The 23,020-nt window shown below is 40.3% G+C and overlaps 1 protein-coding gene across 1 annotated transcript in view; it reads right to left on the bottom strand.

The window, feature by feature from the left end:
- Positions 1-23,020, bottom strand: part of utrn (utrophin) — a 686,012-nt gene that overhangs the window by 283,338 nt on the left and 379,654 nt on the right. The window contains exons 48-49 of the mRNA XM_087991761.1: positions 21,589-21,857; positions 17,348-17,537 (exon numbers count right to left, since the gene is read on the bottom strand). Coding sequence (XP_087847887.1) covers positions 17,348-17,537; positions 21,589-21,857 — 459 coding nt within the window. The remainder of the gene's footprint in view (positions 1-17,347; positions 17,538-21,588; positions 21,858-23,020) is intronic.

Here is a 23,020-nt window from a genome sequence, read left to right as displayed (position 1 = left end):
AGATTCACTTTAGACTTTATGTTTGTTTTACTTCTGTCCTACAGGGGTTATGCATGTAATTTTCATCAAAAATGATGAGTTGCTCTAGGCTGGCATAGATTGAAATCCTAGCAGATTGGTTGTGGCTTGACCGCTAGAACATAAATATTGCAAAAAGACCCATTCAAGCCTTGGCTGTTTTATTAACTGCAATATTATTTGCTCTTAGAATTGCTGTCAAACCTCATCAGAAAGAATCTTCCAAAGGAGTCAGTTGAGAATACAATACTGCAAAGATAATTTTCTCTTCAAGCTGTCAAATCTTTTTATTTTGAAGGATAACTGGTGGACAACAATAGTGATATACAACAAAGAAGAGACACAAAATTCTAAAGGTGGGGATAGAGTAGTGATGTCACTGGACTCGTAATCTAGAACTACAGGCAGGTGTCCTGGGGACTTGGTTTCAAATCTCACTACAGCAGACAGTACAGCATATTCTCTCTCTCCTACTATCCCCTTAATCCCTCAATACCTTGCCCCTAAACATTTGAAATTAATTCATTTCATAAAATTACAGGAATAAAAATAATGTACATTCTAGACATTCAAATGTCAAGCTTCTAGTTAGATATATCACAACCAACCAAGATCTGACCTGACCAGAATTAATAAAACTTTTGATCCATGTTGAAAACAAAGCCAGTATTATGACAATAGATCAGAACTTCAAAATGTGTGCAAATCTCTTTTCACTTCTAATTTCAAGATCTGTCTTCCTTTTCTAAAAAAAAAGATTGCCACAGAAAGTATAAACTGCAGCTATAAATTCACTGAAAAAATCCTAAGAGAAGCCAATGTAATGTTGCAGCTGAAAAGAATCAGGGAAATTTCAAACAGGGAGATCGAACAAGAGAACGTGAGGGACTAACTACATCTCTCTCAGCAGACAATCACCTCTTGAAGATATGTCTGTTTTACCCTCCAGAAATGTATGAAAAAGAGGTCCAAAATTGAATGCAACAATAAGTCTGTGACTGAGCGACACAGCTTTAAGAACAGCCATTTTTAACAACCCTGTCCTACCGGTAAAGATTAGATTCTCTACAGAGTGGGAACAGGCCCTTCGGCCCAACAAGTCAACACCGCCCCTCTGAGTAGAAACCCACCCAGACCCATTCCCCTACCCTATATTTACCCCTGACTATCACACCTAACACTGTGGGCAATTTAGCAAGGTCAATTCACCTGACCTGCACATCTTTGGATTGTGGGAGGAAACCGGAGCACTCAGAGGAAACCCACGCAGACACAGGGAGAATGTGCAAACTTCACACAGACAGGCTGGAATCGAACCCAGGTCCCTGGTGCTGTGAGGCAGCAGTGCTAACCACTGAGCCACCGTGCCGCCCCAAAGGGAATTATCCTTTCCCACTCCAAGTGCTGGCAGCCAGTTCAAAACTAATCACAACAAAGGAACTTTGATTACAAAATCAAGAATATCAAAATTGCCTGCTCAACTACCAAGCTCAACAATACTGGTCTCATCCAATCACAGCTGCAACATCTTTATATTTGCCCTTCACAAAAATTCAGAGGTTGATCTGTATTTTGCTTTTACTTTTATCTTTTTTGGACGCATCGCTTACATTGTGCATGTGTCTGTTGTGTTGCTACTTCTTCTTGCACCCACAGTCATCCAGTTGTACTGCACGGAAACAGACCTTTCAGTCCAACTCTTCCATGCCAACCAGATATCCGAAATTAATCTAATCCCATTTGCCAGCAATTGGCCCATATCCCTGTAAACCGTTCCTATTCATGTACCCATCCAGATGCTTTTTAAACCACTTCCTCAGGCAGCTTGTTCCATACACGCACCACTCGCTGCATGAAAAAGGTGCCCCTTAGATCCTTTTTATATCTTCCTCCTCTTACCTTAAACTTAAGCCCTCTAGTATTGGACTCCCCTAACCTGAGGGAAAAAGACCTTGGCTATTCATTCTATCCATGCCCCTCGTGATTTATAAACCTCTATAAGGTCACTCCAGAACTTTATGAATGCATGAAACTGACAAAGTGGATACTCCTTTTATTGCGTTATTCCTAATTCTGTTTACTCCGGGTTTCCTAACTCTCCTACTCTTTCCTTGTACAGCTAGTTCTCCTATTCTTGTGCAATCCCGCATTATACAAAAATCACACTTTAGAAACAGTGCTTAAAGTATTGGTGATGTAATCATGTTAGAGCCAACACATGTTTTAAAAGTTCACACTTTAGGAACAGTGTCCACAATTCAATTGTGTTACAGCGAATTCATGTTAACAAAACGTGCGTTATAGCAGAACAACCTGCACGCTGCAGCTCAGTAACCTGTGTTTCTCATAGAGGCATTTACCATGCTGCTAGAGAAGAAAGTTGTTTCATTATTGAAATAAAGATCAAAACCAAAACACCAATAGACACCACACTGCAGAATGGGAAAGTGAGACAAAGTCACTGTCACTAGGAGAAATGTGACTTCACCAATATGAACCACTCCAAGGTCAGCCATAGCACAGCTCAAATTGAATCCAGAGGTCAACACAAATTACTGTGTACATTCTGCAAAAGCAAATCTCATTTCTAATCTTTGTTTGGTCCCGGTTTCTTGAGTTATTCAACAGCTTTCTCCACTTTCAATGGACTTAACCTTGGAGAACTGTGCTCCACAAATGATGGTTAAAAACTATCACTATCAGAAACTGGTCATCGACAAAACACTCAGTTTTAAGGAATATTGCTCTTTAGTTACCATCAACGTTGACAGTAGACAGAACAATCTCACCTGAGGTTTTATGAAAAGACAGTATGAATCTACTCCAGGTTTTCAAGATTAACTAAACTTTTATCATTTCTATCAGTATCAATCTACATTCAAATGGATTTGCTACAACTAAGTTCAACTTCATATTTACTACTGGACTTCATACACATCAGAACATACAGCAATACTTTATACTTTTACTATCTAATAACTATGTTCAGAGTATTCCTTCTAATGTTATTCAATACAATTTATACTGAAAAATAAACTGAAATTATTAAACACTGCATAATAAAAATTTAACATTTGTTACAACATATAGATATATTTGCAATGCTTTTAAATTGTGTTCAAATCACACATACAAATGGCTTTAAATTACATTATTTTGCTACCAAGATGACTTAATTTTCTCTGAAAAGAGACAATTACCTTTTACAACCTATACTAACATAATCTACTTGTTAATTTTAATATTTAATCATTTTTTGACATGATACAGAATCATAAGGCATTCTCCTGTCTTCTAATACACACTCCTCTTTCAAAACATGCACAGGTTTGTCAACAAATTGCCTTGCTCTGAAGCACTTTATTGCAAAAGAGAGAGTCCTTTTAGATATATGCTTAATATATATAATGAAAGTAACATTTTTAGTTAGGATTTGGCTTCAAAAAAAGGCAAACCTGAAGTCTACAGACAGTTGATAGCTTTGGTTGAAAACTGAACACGTGAGAGATTAACTGAAATTAATTAACTACTTACTTGGTAAGAATATCAATCAACTCAAAAATAACCACTAAATTTAATAGCTGAAATTAATCTAGTTATAACATTCGATTCAATCTGAAACCAAAATATAATTCTCTCCAACTTGGAGAATCACTTTATAGACTCTAAACTTAAAATATGGCAAAACTATCAGGAAATAAGCATCTTGCCTATATTAATCAGCATTGACCCATTATCAGTTTAACAGTAAGCAAGACCAGACATCACCAGCTGCATTTAAAAAGCAGCATATCAAATGAACTAAGCATGTATAATCAAATACATTTGGGTACAGTAGAATAGAGGAAATGTGTGTTTAGTTCAGTAATACAGAATTGGGCACACCAAGATCTCCACAAAACCACACAGAATTTTATCAATAATTACATCTAAACATCCAAAGACATTCACCTCATTCAGCACCAGCTGTGAACAAATTATATAAAAGATGCGACGGCTTCTGATAGACTCACCTTACGTAGTTTCTGATAGCGTGGAGAGGAAATTGCCATCCTTTGCAATCGCTGCAAAAACATTACAACTTTCTGCAGAGATGTTATCACTACAGCCATCATTGTAAGTTTGCCAGTCATGTTAAAGCATCTTAGAATTTGCATTATAAATAAAGTGCAAAAACCATTTCCTTATTGTCAATGGACTTGATTTATTACATTTCAGCATGCTCACTCTGCATCTTCAAGAGAAGCTTGAAGAAGCTGCAAGCTTAATGTACTCAGGATGAGGTGAAAGGTTGCCACAGAATAGAATTAGCCAGTCACATCCAGTGCATCTGCCATACGCCACTGAAAAATAAAGGCTGATGTTCAGCTTGCTTGCTGCAGCACAACCTTGTGAAACAGGACGACTGGGAGAGAGACACAGACAGAGAGAGAGAGAGAGAGAGAGAGAGAGAGAGAATTGGGTTGGTGGAGGGGCACGGAAAGCAGCTGAAAGACAAAAGGGAAAAAAGGGGTAGATACACACACACACACACACACACACACACACACACAAACTTTATCCTTTGGGAAAACCGATTCAACCTCTAAAAATAATACAGCATCCCAACTATTATTTCCTGGGACAGAAATGGGTTGCGAAAAGAAAGACAGAGAAATTAAGCTGAAATGTTTAGTCTCATTTTAGGCAGAAATCTAAATCTAAGTTTGGCACCTCTGCAAAGCAGTATAATACATTTTGGGACAAATACCTGTCATACAGTACCTGCTTACAAAGTGAGGCAATACATCACAAACAGGCAGATCTTAAACCAAGTATGTTCATTTTCTTTATTTAAAAAGTAACTCTACAGATCTCTGAATAGTTTAGTAACTGTATTCTATTGGTCAAACCAAGCTCAGATCACTTAAGTTGCCACATTATCCTATTGAAAATGCAGACTGCTAATACTTTTACTTTAAATGTATTATTTTAAAATTATTCAAAATTAAACTAGCTTCAATGGTCAGTATGAGTTAAATAAAAGTACCTTCACATTTTGTTTAACATTGGGTCAAGATTCTACAGCTTGATGAAACTGATTTATGGATTATACATGGGACAAGCCCATGTTACGAGACTAAATAATTTTATTATTTCCTCTCCTCTTTGACTTTCCTACCTTCCTGATTCATTGAATCTGACAAAGAGAAACAGATCACACGACAAAGAGAAACAGATCATTTGATTGTTTCCACTTATTCAATGAAAGAACTATCCAACAATCCCTTTCTCAGGTTCTTTCACCAAGACTTTCCGAAATTTACTTTTTCCAAGTATGCACCAAATTTTCTGTGAAAGTTACTCCCGTATTTCACTCAGCAGTGTACTCTAGATCATATACTTGTGGTGTTAAAATAAATCATTCTGTCAATTACCTTGAACCAGTTTATACTGGGTGAAGAGACAGTTATTTAGTTAATCAAAATCTGGAAGAAAGAAACTAGCCTAAGAGCAAGTACATAACCAATTATTATAAAAGCTCATCTGGTTCAATCATATCCTTTAGGAGAAGGAAATTTGCCATCTTAGTTGATGCTCATGTGACTCCAGACATGGAATGCAGATGACTCTTAAATGCCCTCAGGAATGGGCAAAAGTTGTTGATATAGGAGAAAGTGAACTGCAGATGCTGGAGATCAGAGTCGAGAGTGTGTGGTGCTGGAAAAGCACAGCAGGTCATGCGGCATCCAAGGAGCAGGAGAATCGATGTTTCGGGCAGAAGCCTTTCATATATATTGATATAACCAGCGACACACATATCAAAAAAAAATCTAGGGTTTACCAATGACTGGGAACTTAACTGAACCAACCTGTAAATACATGTGACAACAACCTAGGTTAGAGGCTGGGCATTCTTCAGCAAGTAACTCAACTCTCACCTCCTCCCACATGTCTGGACTGCAATTGGATTACTGTCACTTGTCCAGGTGCGTACTGCTGTAACAACACTCAAGAAACTCAAAACCAATCAATCAAAAGCTGTCACTTCATCGGCATCCCAACCACCTCTGGCATACAACGGATACCATCTACATGATGCACAGCCATAACTTCAAGGCTCCTTTAACAGCATCTTCTAAACCCATGACTTCTGCCATCTAGATGATGATGATTAATAAAAACATAGACGTGCCATCACCTACAGCTCTCTCCGGATCACAGAGCATCCTGACATGGAACTATATTGCTGTAACTTAATTGTCACACAGTTAAAAAGTGTGAACTCAGTACAAGCACTGGGTGTACTTACATTTCATGAAGTGCAGCATCTCAGGAAGGCAGCTACCACTACCTTCTTGAGAACAATTAGAAATGGGCCTTTGTTGGCCTTTCCACTGACACAGGTGTCACAAGAATTAAAACAAAATAAAGATTTTGAGCATCCAGATGGGAACAGAGAACAAAACTAAAAAACAGTTGTTACGTCTACTATTTGCTGCAATAATAGCGAAGGAGAGTCTCACAAAAGTTCAGCTAGCATTTCTTAAACAGAAAATTTTAATTCACTTCACAAACAAGCACCCTAAATGGTAAGTGCATTAACATTGCAGGGTATGGATATGCTAGACGTAGAACTGGAAGCTCAGATTCTGGGTATAGAATTATGTACAAGTAATTATTATGTCAGTTTGACAACAACCTATATTTGTGTAGCAAAATCTCTCAAGGCAAAGTATAACCCCAAAATTTTATGAGAATGGATATTGTCTACGAGGTGAGTCAATACAGTTGTATTTGTCAGCAAACCTGGATTTAACAAGAGAATGGCAATGCAGGAAATAATGTAGCCAACATTATCTCAAAAAAAGGACAACTATCTGGTGAGCTTTAAATATGGTCTTCTCTACATTGGTGAGACCAAACCTAAACTGAGAGCATATTTCACCAAACATCTCAGCAGGGCCAGCAGAGGTCGATCTGACCTTCCTGTCACCACCCATTTTAATTTGCCTTCCCACTCCCTTTCCGACATGACCATCCTGGGCCTCCACCATTGCCCCAGCAAATCAGACCACAAATTAAGGGAACAACACCTCATCTTCCGCCTGGGCAGATTACAGCCTGGAGGACTCAGAGTTCTCCAACTTCAAATAACTTTAGTTTCCACCCCCCGACTCCCTTCCCAGCCCCTGCCCCTCCCTTCCATTCCACGGATCGACCCTTTCCTCTAGTTACCAACCAGATTCATTCCTCACACAGACCAATCAGGTCACACTCTCTACTTATATTCACCAATCCCTACCTCATCACCGCCATACCCCATCCCACCCCCGCCCCCTTATCTGCAGCTCGCCTTACACCCGCCCCCAGTCCTGAAGAAGGGTTACACCTGAAATATTGGCTTCTTCACCTCCTGATGCTGCCTGGCTTGCTGTGTTCTTCTAGCCTCCTGTTTGGCTACCTTGAATTCCAGCATCTGCAGTTTTTTTTGTCATGAGCTTTAAATTTGGCTACTCCCATCAAAAATACTAGGTCTGAAATATAAGAAGTAACTTGCATTGATAAAGCCCTTATCATGGTACTCAGAATCAATAATGAGCAAATGAATTCCTTTCAAGTGCACCCATATAGTTCTTCAGAACAACGGTTTTGAAGCATTTCTCAAAATGAAATACATTGATATAAACAAAGTTTACTTTTACTCATCCACATTTTACATTTCAATAATATTTGCACTATGCAAGCTTCATCAAAATACACTGCCAATGGGGACAGCAATTCATCCCTTCTCCTTCACTGCCCAGATGTGTCCCTTGTGAATGCTTTAAAAACTTTCACTGGCTTACTTTAGAGTAGACACAACACTTCAGGTTCAGAGAGAAAGCTATTAAACTGACACTCTACGACTCTGTGGCTGAATGCTCCTTTTGTGTCCTGGATGTCAAACTGGAGGTACCAATCATTATGTTATTCAATACTAGCTGACTCTAGAGCTGATTAATGACTCACTATATCAACCCATCAGCCATGAAGTTAATCTCTGTGGACTCAACAGAAATACTGATTGGGTCTATCATGGTGTCAGATAACCATGCTGATTATTTATCTTGAAATGTTATACTTGATTCTGTTCAAAGCTCACTCTAACCTTTTATAGACACTAAGATAACAAGAGAGAACATGACAGCTGATTACTCTGTATAGACCTGCAATGCTCCCTCACTAAAAGAAATACAGCAGTCTGGTGAAAGGTTATCTCAACATGATCTGAACCAACATGCTTGATTCTCTCTCCATAAATGCTGCCTGACAGCCGAGTTTTTCCAACACTTTTTGTTTTTATTCAAATTTCCAGCATCTGCAGTATTTTATTTTTGTATATAAATCAGGGCTGTCTCCCTCATCATTCAAAGATGAGTATGAAAGCATTGAAAAAGTTAAAGTCAAAATTATAAAGGTCAAACAAGAAAAAATAAGCCTTAATTGCTTCAATGCATGCTGACTATACTGTGCATATCAGGGACCATCATGTGAACTAATCAATAAAATTCTCAGAATGTTGAAAGCTATTTAGCTATCAGCACTGTGCAGCAATCAATTCAATGCATGCACAGAAAAATGACTCAAGCTTGAAGATGCAGATGATAATCCTTGAATGAAGACCACCTGCTATTAGATGGCAATCCTAACACTGGAAATTACCAACACACTCACTACAGCTAACCAATATACCTGGTAAGGCATGTAAAATGAAAGGTCAGCTCTACCCATGAATCATTCACAATGCATTAATTACTTCCCTGATTTGTATGCTTGTGTAGTACAACTTCACATCTAAAAGGTCAATGGTGTACTTATCTTGATATGAATCACACAATCATGTCATGGAAGGGCATCCTCCTGTCTTCAATTGAAAGCAAAATATATTACTTTAAGTTATAGGTATTTACACCAAGTGCATTAGCAAATTAATATATAGGGTATTAGATAAAGGCAAAAATCCATTACATCTTGGGAGCTTATTACTCCTGCTTTTCTGAGCATCTGTTCAACCAGTGAAGTGTTTCTTATTATTTAGTCGTAGTACTTGCACAACACAATTAGCTTTTGCATGAAATATAACATGGTAAACAGTGCCCAGAGTCATTTTGAACCTTCCCACTTAATTGCTAATATACAATCTGTTCACGTACAAAAGCAACATTCGATATTCTCATTCAAGACTCATCATGAGTGCCAGTGATGCTGAGTGTATAAACAGGCTCATCAGCTGGCTCTGTGGCTGCTGGCCTTTGAGTGAACCCATAGAGCTTTCAATGTCATTACAGTCCACAGATGTGATGGGGAAGCTATCCACGTAGAGTTGAGAGGCGATCCAAGCATGTCAACTACGACCACACATGGAAGAGTTTACCTTACGCAGCCCACAGCAGCATGGGTTTAACATTCAGAGGTTGAAATCTACATCTACTCAAGTGAAATGTAGAAATGGATTGCACAGAGAAGAAATCCAAAAGCTCTGGGTCAGGTGCGTGTGCATGTGTATATAGAAACTTTGCAGCAGCCACCAGGAGTCCATGAGAGAGGCCCGATGCAGCTGAGTGGTTGATGTTTTTCTGAATTTTATGAGATACCTTTTGTCAGCAGGGCTACAACTTTAAACATGATCAGAAAATAAGAAACTAGGAAGATGACTGCAGTGTCTCCACACACTGCATTAACATGAAGATTCACATCTGCAGTTCTGAAGAATGCCTGTTCTTTTAATTTATTCTGACATGAATCCAAATGCTGCTTCACAAATGGGATTCAACCACTTAAATGCTGCATGATCCCAACACATTGCATCCTTTTTCCTCTATTTGCACATATTGGACAAAAGTAAAGATGGCTACAGTACCGATATGATTAGACCATTGCTGGTTAGATAGGTAATTTTTAGGGTTGCTAGAGGCTGTTCAATTCAGATACATATGGTATATTCAGCCAGGAAGCGATTAATTAAAAAATTAGATGTAATTCTGGTACAATTGGAGTTCAGTTCAAGTGCTACAGTTGATTTGTGGTTCAAAGAGCCAAAACCCAAACATGCCAAGACTTGAAACTCTCTTGTTGGGTACAAGCCAGATATTAAGGTTATATTTTCAAATTTATTCTGTAAACAAAGGTATATGTAATCTCAATTGTTATGGCACAGGAGGAGGCCATTTGGTTAGTATAGCTATTTGCCTTTAATCAATGTCTTTTCTGGTTTTCTAAGTAAATATGAATCCTCTATTTGCTACTTCATTAAATGCAAATCAAGAATAGCTACATTAGAGGTAAGAGGGTGGGACGTTTGTTTCAAAACATTGTCTCCAAGAAGGAGATTGAGACAATTTTCCTGAACAGCCTTAAATTTTCCTGGGAAATTGTTGTGGTGGAACGTTTGGTGCTACATTCTAATACTAACCTGAATGTTTGCTGTCCAAGTACCATCAGAAATGGAAATACACTTCAAATGTTTGAAGTACTTAGTAAGATAGCTCCAATTTTCATGCCATTCTTTGCATATTTCTGATAGATGTAAAACTTTGAGGTGTTTTGACAGCTTGAGGTAAAAGAATCTGAGATATTGAAGAGTGCAAAACTTTGTGCCTAGCTGTCTAAACAGTTAGCACAGTGCTGATTTCTCGTAAGCTGCTCTACTATCAAAATGGAACAAGGGGATGAGAAAATGAGAACCCTGCTGTGGATGTTTAATATTTCACTTACACTGCAACCTACATCATTTATTGCTGATTACTATATTTGTCCTACACAGCATATATTAAAAACCATACAAACGCTACATATATAAAGAGCAATTGAGTTTTTATAATGTTTTATAATAAAAATTAATGTTTTCTAGAGCAATAAATAATAAGGTATTGAACAGATGATGTTTAAAATTTAATAGAATGAAGATGACTAGAAGCATAGAAGGTAATTTTGCAAAGGACCTCAATACAAGTGGTAAGTTTCATACACTACAGAGTGTTGAAGTCTAAAGCAGCAGGTGAAGGACAGCATTGTACTTTTTAAATGGTTACTTGTAATCTATTATTTATTGTTTTCAATTTAAAAAGCCTCAATTTCACTAAGACATAGTTAAAAACAAAGTACAAGCTTTGTCAGGTAGCTTGTTCTTCCAAATAAACCTGCTGGACTATAACCTGGTGTTGTGTGATTTTTAACTTTGTCCAGCCAAGTCTAACAGAAGTATCTCCACATCATCACTAAAACATAACATTGTACATTGGATGTTGAAATTCTGAAATAAAGACAGGTTTCTTTGCTCTCTCTCTTTGCATCATACCACATTCCATATGCAATAAATTATCCTCTACCATTTCCACTAGCAAACACATCTGCTCGTCCTCTCCCTTTTTAGTATTTTGAAAGAAATATTCTCTCCATCATACTATGGTCAACTCCTCTTTAAATTTCCTTCACCTCTCGGACTCAATTTACTTACACCTTTTTCAGGTTATTTGCTGCTCATAATGGGGTCTCCAAAAGTCCATAAGACATAGGAGCAGAACTAGGTCATTCAGCCCATCGAGTCTGCTCTGTCATTCAATCACAGGTGATATGTTTCTCAACTCAATTCTCCTACCTCCTCCCTGTAACCCTCAGTTCCCTTACTAATCAAGAACTTATGTGTCTGTCTTAAATAAATTCCATGATTTGGCATCCATAGCCAATGAGTTCCACAGATTCACCACCCTCTAGATGAAGAAATTCTTCGTCATCTCAGTTGTAAAACGTCGTCCTTTCACTCTGACATTGTACCTTCAGGTCCTACTCCATCCTACTAGTGGAAACACCTTCTCCATGTCTAGTTTGTCCAGAACTCTCAGTATTCTGAGAGTTTTAATGAGATATTCCCCCCACCATTCTGAACACCATTAAGTACAGATCCAAAGTTCTCAACTGCTCTTCATATATCAAGTCCTTCACTCCCGGATCTTTCACGTAAACCTCCATGGATGCCCTCCAAGGCCAGCCCTCCTTCCTTAGATGTGAAGCACAAAACCACTCAGAACATTCCAAATGCTGAATAGTGAGGAGACAGTTGCAGATTGGGTGATCACTTCATCTCTTCACAGAAATTGTCTGTTCAAACTACAGCGTGACCATGAGCTTCTTTTAATTTTCAGCTTAATTCTCAGCCCGGCTCCCATTTCAATCTGGTCATTGGCCACTTAGGCTGTTCCAACAAAGCTCAGTATAACCTTGAGGAACAACATCTCAACTTTCAATAAAGCATTTTATAGATTTCTGAACTCATCACTAACTTCAACAGTTTCAGATCATAATTACTGCTGCCACTCTTTTAGACAACAAGCATTGATTAGGGTTCTGCTATTCTCATTTACCCATCTTTTGATTCTTTCCTTGATCCATTATCACACCTTTTTGCCTTGAGCCTTCATTGCTCACCAATTAGTCACTCCTACTTCCAACTTAACATAGATATTCCCTTAGGTTCTTCCATTCCCTCATTCCCTGCCTTTGTACTTGTTTAAAACCTGCCACATTTCTAAAATATTCAAGATCTGATGACATGATATTGATTGGAAATGTCAAATCAGTTTCTCTCTCCACAATTACTGGTTGACCGAAGTACCTGTACAGTTTTCTGCTTCTAGTCCTCTGAATAAAGTTTTTTAAAATTCATCTGTGGGACTTGGGCGTTGCTGGCTGGCCCAACCATTGATGGCCCATCCCTATTTGCCCTTGAGAAGGTGGTGGTGAATGGGTTGCTAGGCGATTTCAGAGGGCAGTTGAGAGTCAACCACATTGCTGTGGCTCTGGAGTCACATATAGGCCTGACCCAGTAAGGAAGGCAGATTTCTTTCCATTAAGGACATTAGTGAACCAGATAGGTTTTTCCAACAATTAACAATGGCTTTATGGTCATGAGTTGACTCTTAATTCTAGATACTTTAAATTGGTGATTGGGAGAGTGGGTTTGGGGCGAAGGAAGTTGAGCCAATGAAAAGCTGTAACCCCATACATTTTCAGCTGCAACTGTACAGAAGTAAAATACAGTGAATGAGGATACTTTGAAATAAATACAGAAAATATTGAAATACTCAGTTTGTCAAGCAATATATGTGAAACAGAAAAAAATACAATTAACATTTCACTATGACTTTTTATGAGAAATGTATCTTGACCAAGATGTGGATGATAAAAATTGGCACACAAATTGGAGAATTTTTCAGTACAGCCCCATTCACATATTGACAAGTGCCAAAAAGCACAACTATCTAATTCTACCTCATGTTCAAATATTTACCCATTTTCCTCTTAAAAGCAATTTTGGATTCAGTTTGCACTACAGTTTCTTACAGAAGATTTTACTTCTTTCAACCAACTTATTCTCTAATCATTCTTTTGAAGGTGATCTTAAATACTTGCCCTTTAATTACTGATTCACTGCCGAATGCAAATAGATTTGTAAATTTAGAATTTCAGAACATCTCAACATCATGTCCATTTAACTGATCTCATGTATCTCATTTGGGAAGATGATGGCCTAGTGGTATTATCACTGGACTGCTAATCCAGAGACAAAGTAAAGAGTGCAGATGCTGGAAATCAGAATCGAGAGTGTGGTGCTGGAACACCACAGCCGGTCAGGCAGCATCTGAGGAGCAGGAGAATCGATGTTTCGAGCATAAGGTCTTTATCAGGAATAAGGTTCGTGGGCCAAGGGGGCTGAGAGATAAAAGAGAGAGGGTGGGTTTGGGGAGAAGGTAGCTGAGAATATGATAGGTAGATGGAGGTGAGGGTGAAGAGGATAGGTTGGAGAGGAGGGTGGAGCCGATAGGTGGGAAGGTAGAACAAGTCAAGACGGCAGTGTCGAGTTGAAAGGTTGTATCGCGAATGAAATGGGGGGGGGGAGACGGGAAATGAAGAAACTGGGGAAATCCACATTGATCCCATGCAGTTGGAGGGTCCCAAAGCGGACTTCCTCTAGACATTGGGTGGTAAGGGTTTAGCTATGGAGGAGGCCCAGGACCTGCTTGTCCTTGGGGGAGTGGGAGGGGAAGTTGAAGTGTTTGACCACGGGGTGGTGGGGTTGTTTTGTGCATGTGTCTAAAGCGTTCCCCTAGTATGCGTCCTGTCTCCCCAATGTAGAGGAGGACCACATCGGGAGCAACTGATACAGTAACTGACATGTGTGTAAGTGCAGGTAAAACTCTGATGGATGTGGAAGGCTGCTTTGAGGCCTTGGATGGAGGTAAGAGGAGATGGTGTTGGTGGAGGTTTTGCAATTCTTGTGGTGTAAGGGGCAAGTGTCAGGATGGAAGGGTGGGTTGGTGGTGGTGGTGGGGGGTGGATCTGACAAGAGAGTCACGGAGGGAATGGTCTTTATGGAGCACGGATGGGGGTGGGGAGGGAAATATATCCCTGGTGACGGGGTCTATTTGTAGGTGGCAGAAATAGCAGATGTGATGTATCCAGAGGCTGGTGGGGTGGAAGGTGAGGATCAGAGGAGTTCTGTCCTTGTTGCGGGTGGAAATGGCAGAGGAGTTAGTAACCTACAAACAGACCCCACTGCCAAGGATATATTTCCCTCCACACCCTTATCCGCATTCTGTAGAATCCATTCCCTCTACAACTCTCGTCAGGTCCGTGCCCCACCATCCCACCCTCCCCTCTCAGCAACTTCCTCTGCCACCGCAAGAATTGCAAAACCAGCGCCCACACCTCCTCTCTTCCCCTCCCCCTTAACTTCGTCCAAGGCCCCAAAGGAGCCTTCCACATCCATCAAAGATTTACCTAAACTTGCACACGTCATTTACTGTATCCGTTGCTCCCGATGTGCTTCAGAGAACATCTCCAGGCACACACACAAAATAACTCCATTGCCCCACTGCTAAACACCTTAACTTCCCCTCCCACTCCCCCAAGGACATGCAGATCCTGGGCCTCCTCCATCGCCAAACCCTTACCTCCCGGCGCCTGGAGGAAGAACGCCTCGTTGTCCGCCTTGGGATCCTACAACCACATGACAATGTTGATTTCACCAGTTTCCTCATTTCCCCATCTCCTACCTTATCCCAGATCCAACCTTCTAACTCAGCACCGCCCTCTTGATCTGTCCATCTTCCTTCCCACCTATCGGCTCCACCCTCCTCTCCGACCTATCACCTTCACTCCCACCTTCCTCTACCTATTGCATTCCCAGCTATCTTCCCCCCAGCCCCAGCCCCAGTCTCCCCCTCGCCCCTCCCCCCAATCTCTCTCATTTATCTCTCAGTCCCCTTGGCCCACAAGCCTCGATCCTGACTAAGAGCTTATGCTCGGAACTTCGGTTCTCTAGTTCCTCGGATGCTGCCTGACTGGCTGTGCTTTTCTAGCACCACACTCTCGACTGTTAATCCAGAGACCTAGGTAATGTTCTGCAGACCAGAGTTTGAATCCCACCACCACAGATGCTGGAATTTGCATTCAACAAAAGTCTGGAATTAAGAGTTTAATGATGACTGTGAATCCATTGTCGATTCCACTGTGGAAAACTCCACCTGGTTCACTAATGTCATTCAAACTGCCATCCTTACCTGGTCTGGCCTACATGTGACTCCAGATCCACAGCCATGTGGTTGACTCTAAACTGCCCTCTGGGTAATTTGGAATGGGCAAGCAATGCTGGCCTAGCCAACGACGCCCTCATCCCATGAATGAATACTGTTAGACTCAATTTCTCTAGATTACAGAAGTAACAATCCATAGTACTATACTCACTGTTTAATATATCAAATTGCTAGAAAAAAGGACAGCTGGGTCAGCATCCATGAAGATAGGTTAATGCTTTAATAGGGTCATGTCTGCATTTTTCGGAGGCCAGCTCATTGCTGAAAATTTTCTATTTTTTGTTTTGATCTCCTGCATTCAAGTGATTATCTCTATTTCTTCTAGCAATTTCAGTTCATTAATCTTACCTTTCAATTATCTTTGAAGAAAGCTTACATCTTTTACATCTGTAACCACTTAGTGATGTAAGCATAAGCCCAGTATCTATTGCACAGTCAGTTGAAGGATTTTGGTGCGGGTAGATACATTTTTTTGTGGTTGACCAGTAAGTACAGCTCCTACTGGGCTGTTTTAACTACTACTAAGCAATGCAAAGCATTACAGTGAAGAAACAATCTCAGTTTTATAAATGCCTAATCTACCCATCTGTAAAGTACCTATAAAACACATTAAAACCTGACAATTTAAATTTTTTCCTATTGACATATTAGGTTTGCCAAAATTATGTGAAGCTTTTAAAAGAACATACTAATTTCACAGTTAAAAATTACAGTCTTCAAAAGGAAAACTGAAATGGATTTAAGTTGTTTTGTTGATGAAACACTAGTATGCTTGTCAAGTTCACTGGCTCAGATAGACATGAAACCATCTGGCTTCTCCAGCTGATAAACACAGGTATTACACTGTGAAATGATCAAAACCTGCTGTAAACTATGAGGAAAAGGCAGTTTAACTAGTGTTAGTTATGTGTACAAAATGGGTATAAATAGGCACAAATATTTCCTCTGTTGAAAACTGTCCTTTTTTTAATAGCATTTATACCATTTACAAATACTATATTAGTTCCTTGATGCATCATTCACTGCAGTGAGGCTTTAACACAATCTGAATGGTAGTGCTATAAAATGGTTACAGTTTATTCTATATATTACTGAGAGTTGAAAACTGTCACTTCAACTTCTGCAAATTTCCTACAATCACTGATAAGCAATCTCATGCAGTTATACAACAGAACATTTCTGTATGGAGTAATAACCTAGTCTCCATCCTTAAATATCAGAAGTTTAATTTCCTTCAAAATATACATTTGCCACAGGTTTAGTTCTCAACTACCTTAGGGATAATTGAATTAATGTACCAGACTGATCAAAAATCTGAGCTGTTCGACTTGCATCTCTCATGGTCGTGTTATTATATTTTGGATTAGCAGCCGAATGTACAGGAAGGGCATAGAGAACGTTCAGCAATCAGATGTACTTTTAACGTATTTAAAGAGGACTCCAAAATAATCTACAAAATGTAAACATATCTCAGATGAAGTTAATAACTGCATAATCAACCAGATGATCAAAATCAGAATCAAAATCATGTACACTTCAGAATTACTGAAAAGGCTGTCAGATAATCAAATATAGAGGTAAAAACAACGAGGTAAAAACAATGACTGCAGATGCTGGAAACCAGATTCTGGATCAGTGGTGCTGGAAGAGCACAGCAATTCAGGCAGCATCCGAGGAGCTTCGATATTCCAGTCTTTACTTCAAAGTGTACTTACTTGCAATCTGTGTTTGAGTTCCTTCACGTCAGCACTATCCTGCAGTGTGTCTTCTTTTTCAACTGCACTGGCCAAGATATCAGCTGCACTTTCAGTATCCTGCAACCACCGAAGACAACCCTCTAACTCCTGAAGCAAGTTCTGTAGCTGCTTTAGTTCACTCTCCAGCTTTTCAACTCTCTCACTGGCTCTGAGGGAAGCAACAGGACAGCAGAATTTGAAGTCTGCAGACCACAACACAGAATAATAGAACAAATGCCATGATGCACACTGCAGAACAGGACTGAAAAACTGAGAAATCATAGAAATATTAAAATTCTCATTAAGAATCTGCAAATTTAATGAAATTTTCAAGCAGCACCTTTGATTTGTGATGGAAACTATCACACTAAAGTATTTATATTCATAGCAATTGGAATTAAATATTAGTTTTGACATTGGGTAAACCTGTCCTATTAAATCTCATGTCACCTATTTTTGCCATCATGTTTCTTACTCTACCAGTTCTTAACCAGGCCTGTTCACTGTAATTATACTATTTTTACCATATACAGTTCCATAATCTTTCACTTTTTTTTTCCAACTGGTACAACCACTAACCTCCTAAACAACATGCATAGAGCAAGGCAAAGGCCATTTCCAAGAAACAGGAACCTAATCACGTCATCTTGATATTCAACAGTTTTGTAATCACTGAAACCTCACTATCAACATCTGAATGGCAAGACCCAGTCATATGAATACTAGGGTTTCAAAAGCATGTGAAGGATTGGTAATTCTGCAATGGGCAATTCACCACATGACTCCAGATCCTGCCCACAATCTACAACAGTACAAGGCAGCATTGTGTTCTGAGGTTATACACCATAACATGTACACTGCCACCAATACCTGAGAGGTATTTGTCACTGCAGGTTCCATGGGCTCTAGTGTAGATGAGCACAGCCACTTCTGGTCAAACTAAAAGAGATTTTCTTTCAAGGTATAGTTTCTCACACTTCTGCAACTACTTATATCGCACAAGATCTGGTACACAAATAACTATTTGGTAGCAGACAGTAAAAACTGCAGATGCAGGAAGTCAGAGTCAATAGATGTGAAACTGGAAAAGTATCCGAGGAGTGGGAAAGTCACTGTTTTGGGCCAAAACCCTTCATCAGGACTGGGGTGGGTAAGTGGAGCCCAGAAGTAAATAGAGGGGGAGGTGGGGCTGGGATAAGGGTAGGTGGGATGGTGATTGTTGAATGCATGTAGGGGGTTATGATGATCGGTCAGTTGGAAGGTTGGAGCAGATAGGAGAGTAGGAAAATGGACAGGTTAAAACAGGTCAAGGAGGTGAAGAGGAGGAGTGGGGTTAGACATGGGATAAGTCTGGGGGAGGAGGGACTTCGAAGTTGGTGAAGTCAATGTTGAGGCCATTGGGCTGGAAGCTTCCTAGGTGAAATATCAGGTGTTGTTCCTCCAGTTTTGTTTGGCCTCACTGTGACAGTGGGGGAGGCCAAGGCTGGATATGTCACCTGGGGAGTGGGAGGGGGAATTAAATTGGATGGCAACCGGAAGGTTAGTGTGTGTAGAGCGCAGATGCTCTATGAACCGGTTCCCAAGTTGGTGTTTGGTCTCCCTCATATAGAGACCACCTCGTCGGCATCAACAGGATGCAATAGATGAGGTTAGATGACATGCAGGTGAATCTCTGTCAGATCTGGAAGGATTTGTTAGGGCCTTGGATGAGGTGAGAGGGGAGGAGTGGGGTCTGCTGTTGCACCTCTTGCAATTGCAAGGAAAGGTACGGGGTGTAGTGGAGACGTCGGTGGGGAATGTAGTGTTGATGAGTCATGGAGTAAACGGTCTCTGTGAAAAGGAGACAGGGGTGGGGAAGGAAATATCTTTTTGGTGGTGGGGTCAGATGTACATGGTGGAAATCTTGGAGGATGATGTGCTGGATTTACAGGTTGGTGGGGGGAGGTGCAGGATGGTCTTTAAGCAGCACGGTGGCACAGTGGTTAGCACTGTTGCCTCACAGCGCCAGAGACCCGGGTTCAATTCCCGCCTCAGGCGACTGACTGTGTGGAGTTTGCACATTCTCCCCTTGTCTGCGTGGGTTTCCTCCGGGTGCTCCGGTTTCCTCCCACAATCCAAAAAATATGCAGGTTAGGTGAATTGGCCATGCTAAGTTGCCCATAGTGTTAGGTGAAGGGATAAATGTAGGGGAATGGGTCTGGGTGGGTTACGCTTCGGCGGGTGGGTGTGGACTTGTTGGGCCGAAGGGCCTGTTTCCACACTGTAAGTAATCTAATCTAATCTAATCACAAAGAGGGCCCTATCTTTATTGTTGTTGGGGGAAGGGGGCTTGAGGGCAGAAATGTAGGCGATGTAGGGGATGCAAATGAGGGCATCCCTAATTAGAGGACAGGAAACTACAATCCCTAAAGTGGGATGATATCTGGGATGTCCTGGAGTGGAACGCCTAATCCTGGGAGCAAATGTGGTGGAGGCAGGGGAATTGGGAGTTTTGGAGAAGGGTGGGTGAGAGGAGGTGTAGTCAAGGTAGCTGTGGGAATCAGTGGGTTTTGAAATGGATATCCGTGCTGACTTGATGTCTGGAGATGGAAACGGAGACATCCAGGAAGGGGAGGGAGGTGTCAGAAATGGTCTAGGTCCTCCCCTCTCACTTCTGTCCAAGGCCATAAACAATCCTTACAGATCTGACAGACACTTACCTGGACGTCATCTAACCTCATCTATTGCATTTGTTGCTCCCAACATGGTCTCGTCTATATCGGGGAGACTAACGCAGACTCTGGGATCGGTTTGCAGAGCATCTGCACTCTACACGCACTAACGAACCCGACTTCCCGATTGCCATCCACTTCAATTCCCCTCCCCAATACCCCAGCAACATGTCCATCCTTGGCCTCCTCCACTTTCCATTGAGGTCAAATGGAAACTGGAGGAACAACATCTGATATTTCACCTGGGAAGCCTACAGCCCAATGGCATCAACATTGACTTCACCAGCATCAAAGTCCCTCCTCACTCAGCCTTAGCCCATGTCTTATCCCACCTCTCCTGCTCATCTCCCTAACCTGTTCATCTTCCTACTCAGCTATCTGTTCCACCCTTCCAACTCACCGTCCCACCTACCCTTCACCAGCCCCACCCGCTCCCTCTATTTACTTCTGGGCTCCCCTCCCCAGTCCTGCTGAAGGGTGTTGGCCCAAGGCATTGACTTGCCTGGTCCTCGGATGCTGTCTCACACGCTGTGCTAATTATTTGGTAGCACTGATCTTCAGCATTGCTGTAAGATTATGCTTTTTATCGAAGCTTTTCCTCTCGCACTCATTGGGACTATTTGCAAGAATGCCAATTTGCAAAGAGAAAATAGCATACTGTATGGCAGGACAAGCACAGATTGGTTGTCCAGTGGACTCTGAGTGGTACAGGCATTACCATATAAAATGCACCACATTTATGGTGACCGACAGTTAACTGCAAAGCTTTATTTAAATTTTAAACCAGGCAGGTTGACTCGATTAATCAAGGCATTTTCCTGAGGAATGAAACAGAGAATGGTTGTCACCTATTTTGTTGATGTGGAATAGGTATTATGCATGTATAGGTTTCTGTCTGCAAAGAACAGGAACCTGTATGCTAGTAAATGTAGCTTCTAGTATGTGCAAGCCTGCCCGAGAATCCTAAAGCAATTATCAGCATAATTCTTTGCAAGTTCAGGATCATTTAGCAAATGGAAAAAAGTAGGATTTCATGACAATCTGATCGCTACATGGTAACTTTCACTGGCACACCTATTTAGTTCTATATTTTGTTTTTAACTGAATTCAAATTCTTCATAGACCAAGTGGGAACTAAACTCCAAAGCTGGATTATCAGCCCGGGCCTCATAACTACTATTGCCCGTATCATAACCACTGCACTAGCACATCCTTCCCAAATGTACCACACCTTGCAGCGATAAGATTCATGTCCACAGTTACAGTAATTTGTGTTTTAACTGCATTACTGAGCAACTGAGAAAAGACCAGTGAAAACAAATTCCTGATCAGTGACTTCACAGATAGTAACACAGTTGGACAGTCATGTAGCAGCACATACAAGGACCAAGTTAACAATTAGCTGTCTCGGGCAAAAACACAGGGCACAACAATCAGATAGAGGCAGAGAAAATGACTGGGTAAAGATGAAATACCTGAACTACAGACATTCAAATCATCTCATCTCACCTTTGATTGATATTATTCCAGGAGGTATCAATGCCGTCTTTAACCTCTTTCACCTTCCGAGTATCATCTGCTGCATAAACCCGGAGTAGTTTACTGGACAAGTCTTTGAATGATGACACTGTAAACTGCCCTTTGTGCAATTCTTCTAAGAATTGCTGAAAAACAGGTAGCACATGACACGGAGATGCATATTGTTCCAAAGCACAAACAAGCTTAGAATTATGTCTAAATTGTCCTCCCTGTACTACCATTTCTTTCTCATACAAATGCTATAGTTCAAATTACAATTCCCAATTATTTCTGCTCATTCAGAAAGCAAAACAATATTCAAAAAGAGTAACTATTTTTTGCATTTTTCCTAAATAGAGCAGTTTCCTCGGCACTAATCACAAAAGTGATTCACCCAATCATCACATCACATGACATCACATCACATTTGATCTCAACAAATACCATTTATTGGTATCCTGGGGGAGCAGGGAATAAGGGCAATTTCTCTGTGAGCTGAGTATAACAAAATTGTTAACAATATATAAAATCTTGTTTGCAATTTAATTACAAAGGGTTAAAGAATGAAGCAAATCAAAATCGGCTTTTGTACCAAATTCAACTCTTTACTTATCCCAAATGAGGGCTGCAATTCTATTCGGCAATATTTTATAGAGGATGATCTTTGTACTGTAAATAACATGAATGCACAAGATCACTGTTCAAATTGTCAATTGTTATATTTTCATTGTCATTGTGTCAAGGAGATGAATACACAGTCTTGAAGGAACACCACAGTGTGGCCTTGGGGCACTTAGCCATGCTTTTCATAACAGCACAAAAGCATATCGCAGAAAAAAGTTTGTAGTTTGTATTAATAATTTAATGATTTGCTAACCACCTTCATTAACCAGAATCAGCAACACACATGGGGACAAAATTATTGAAATTTTATCAGTTTGTGTGGTTCAACAAAAAGTTGCTCTGAAAGACTAATAGCCTGTAGCTTGTGCAGGAATTAATAGGTGATGACTGTAGCTGCGACTCACTTTAATTGTTAAGGATTTGTAAAACATTCTTTGAGAGACTTGGTTTGTCTCACATTACACGGGGCTCTACTTTTGAAAAGTAAATGAATTAGTATGAAATGGGTGGATTGTCCCTTTGCTCTCTTCATATTCATGTCACATATCGCTGTTCGAATTGATCCAAAATGTGCTGAAGTAATAGAAATGAGTGGTTAATTTGGCACTTATTTCGTTGAATAGAATTTGAACATTTTAATCATTTCAAAATAAATACCACAGAATTGCAATGGCACAGGAGGCTATATGACCAATTATGTGCACATTGGCTCTCTGAATGAGTATTTCCCTTAGTATTTTGCCTTCGCCATGTAAGTGAACAATGTTCCTTTTCAGTCTAATTTCCTTTTGAATGCAAT

Source organism: Chiloscyllium plagiosum, unplaced genomic scaffold (genome assembly GCF_037043375.1).
Source record: "Chiloscyllium plagiosum isolate Xiang-an unplaced genomic scaffold, Cpla_swu_hap1 HiC_scaffold_10, whole genome shotgun sequence".
Classification (NCBI taxonomy): Eukaryota; Metazoa; Chordata; class Chondrichthyes; order Orectolobiformes; family Hemiscylliidae; genus Chiloscyllium; species Chiloscyllium plagiosum.
Note: the sequence above shows the minus strand (reverse complement) of the source record. Positions and strands in the feature narration are given on the sequence as shown.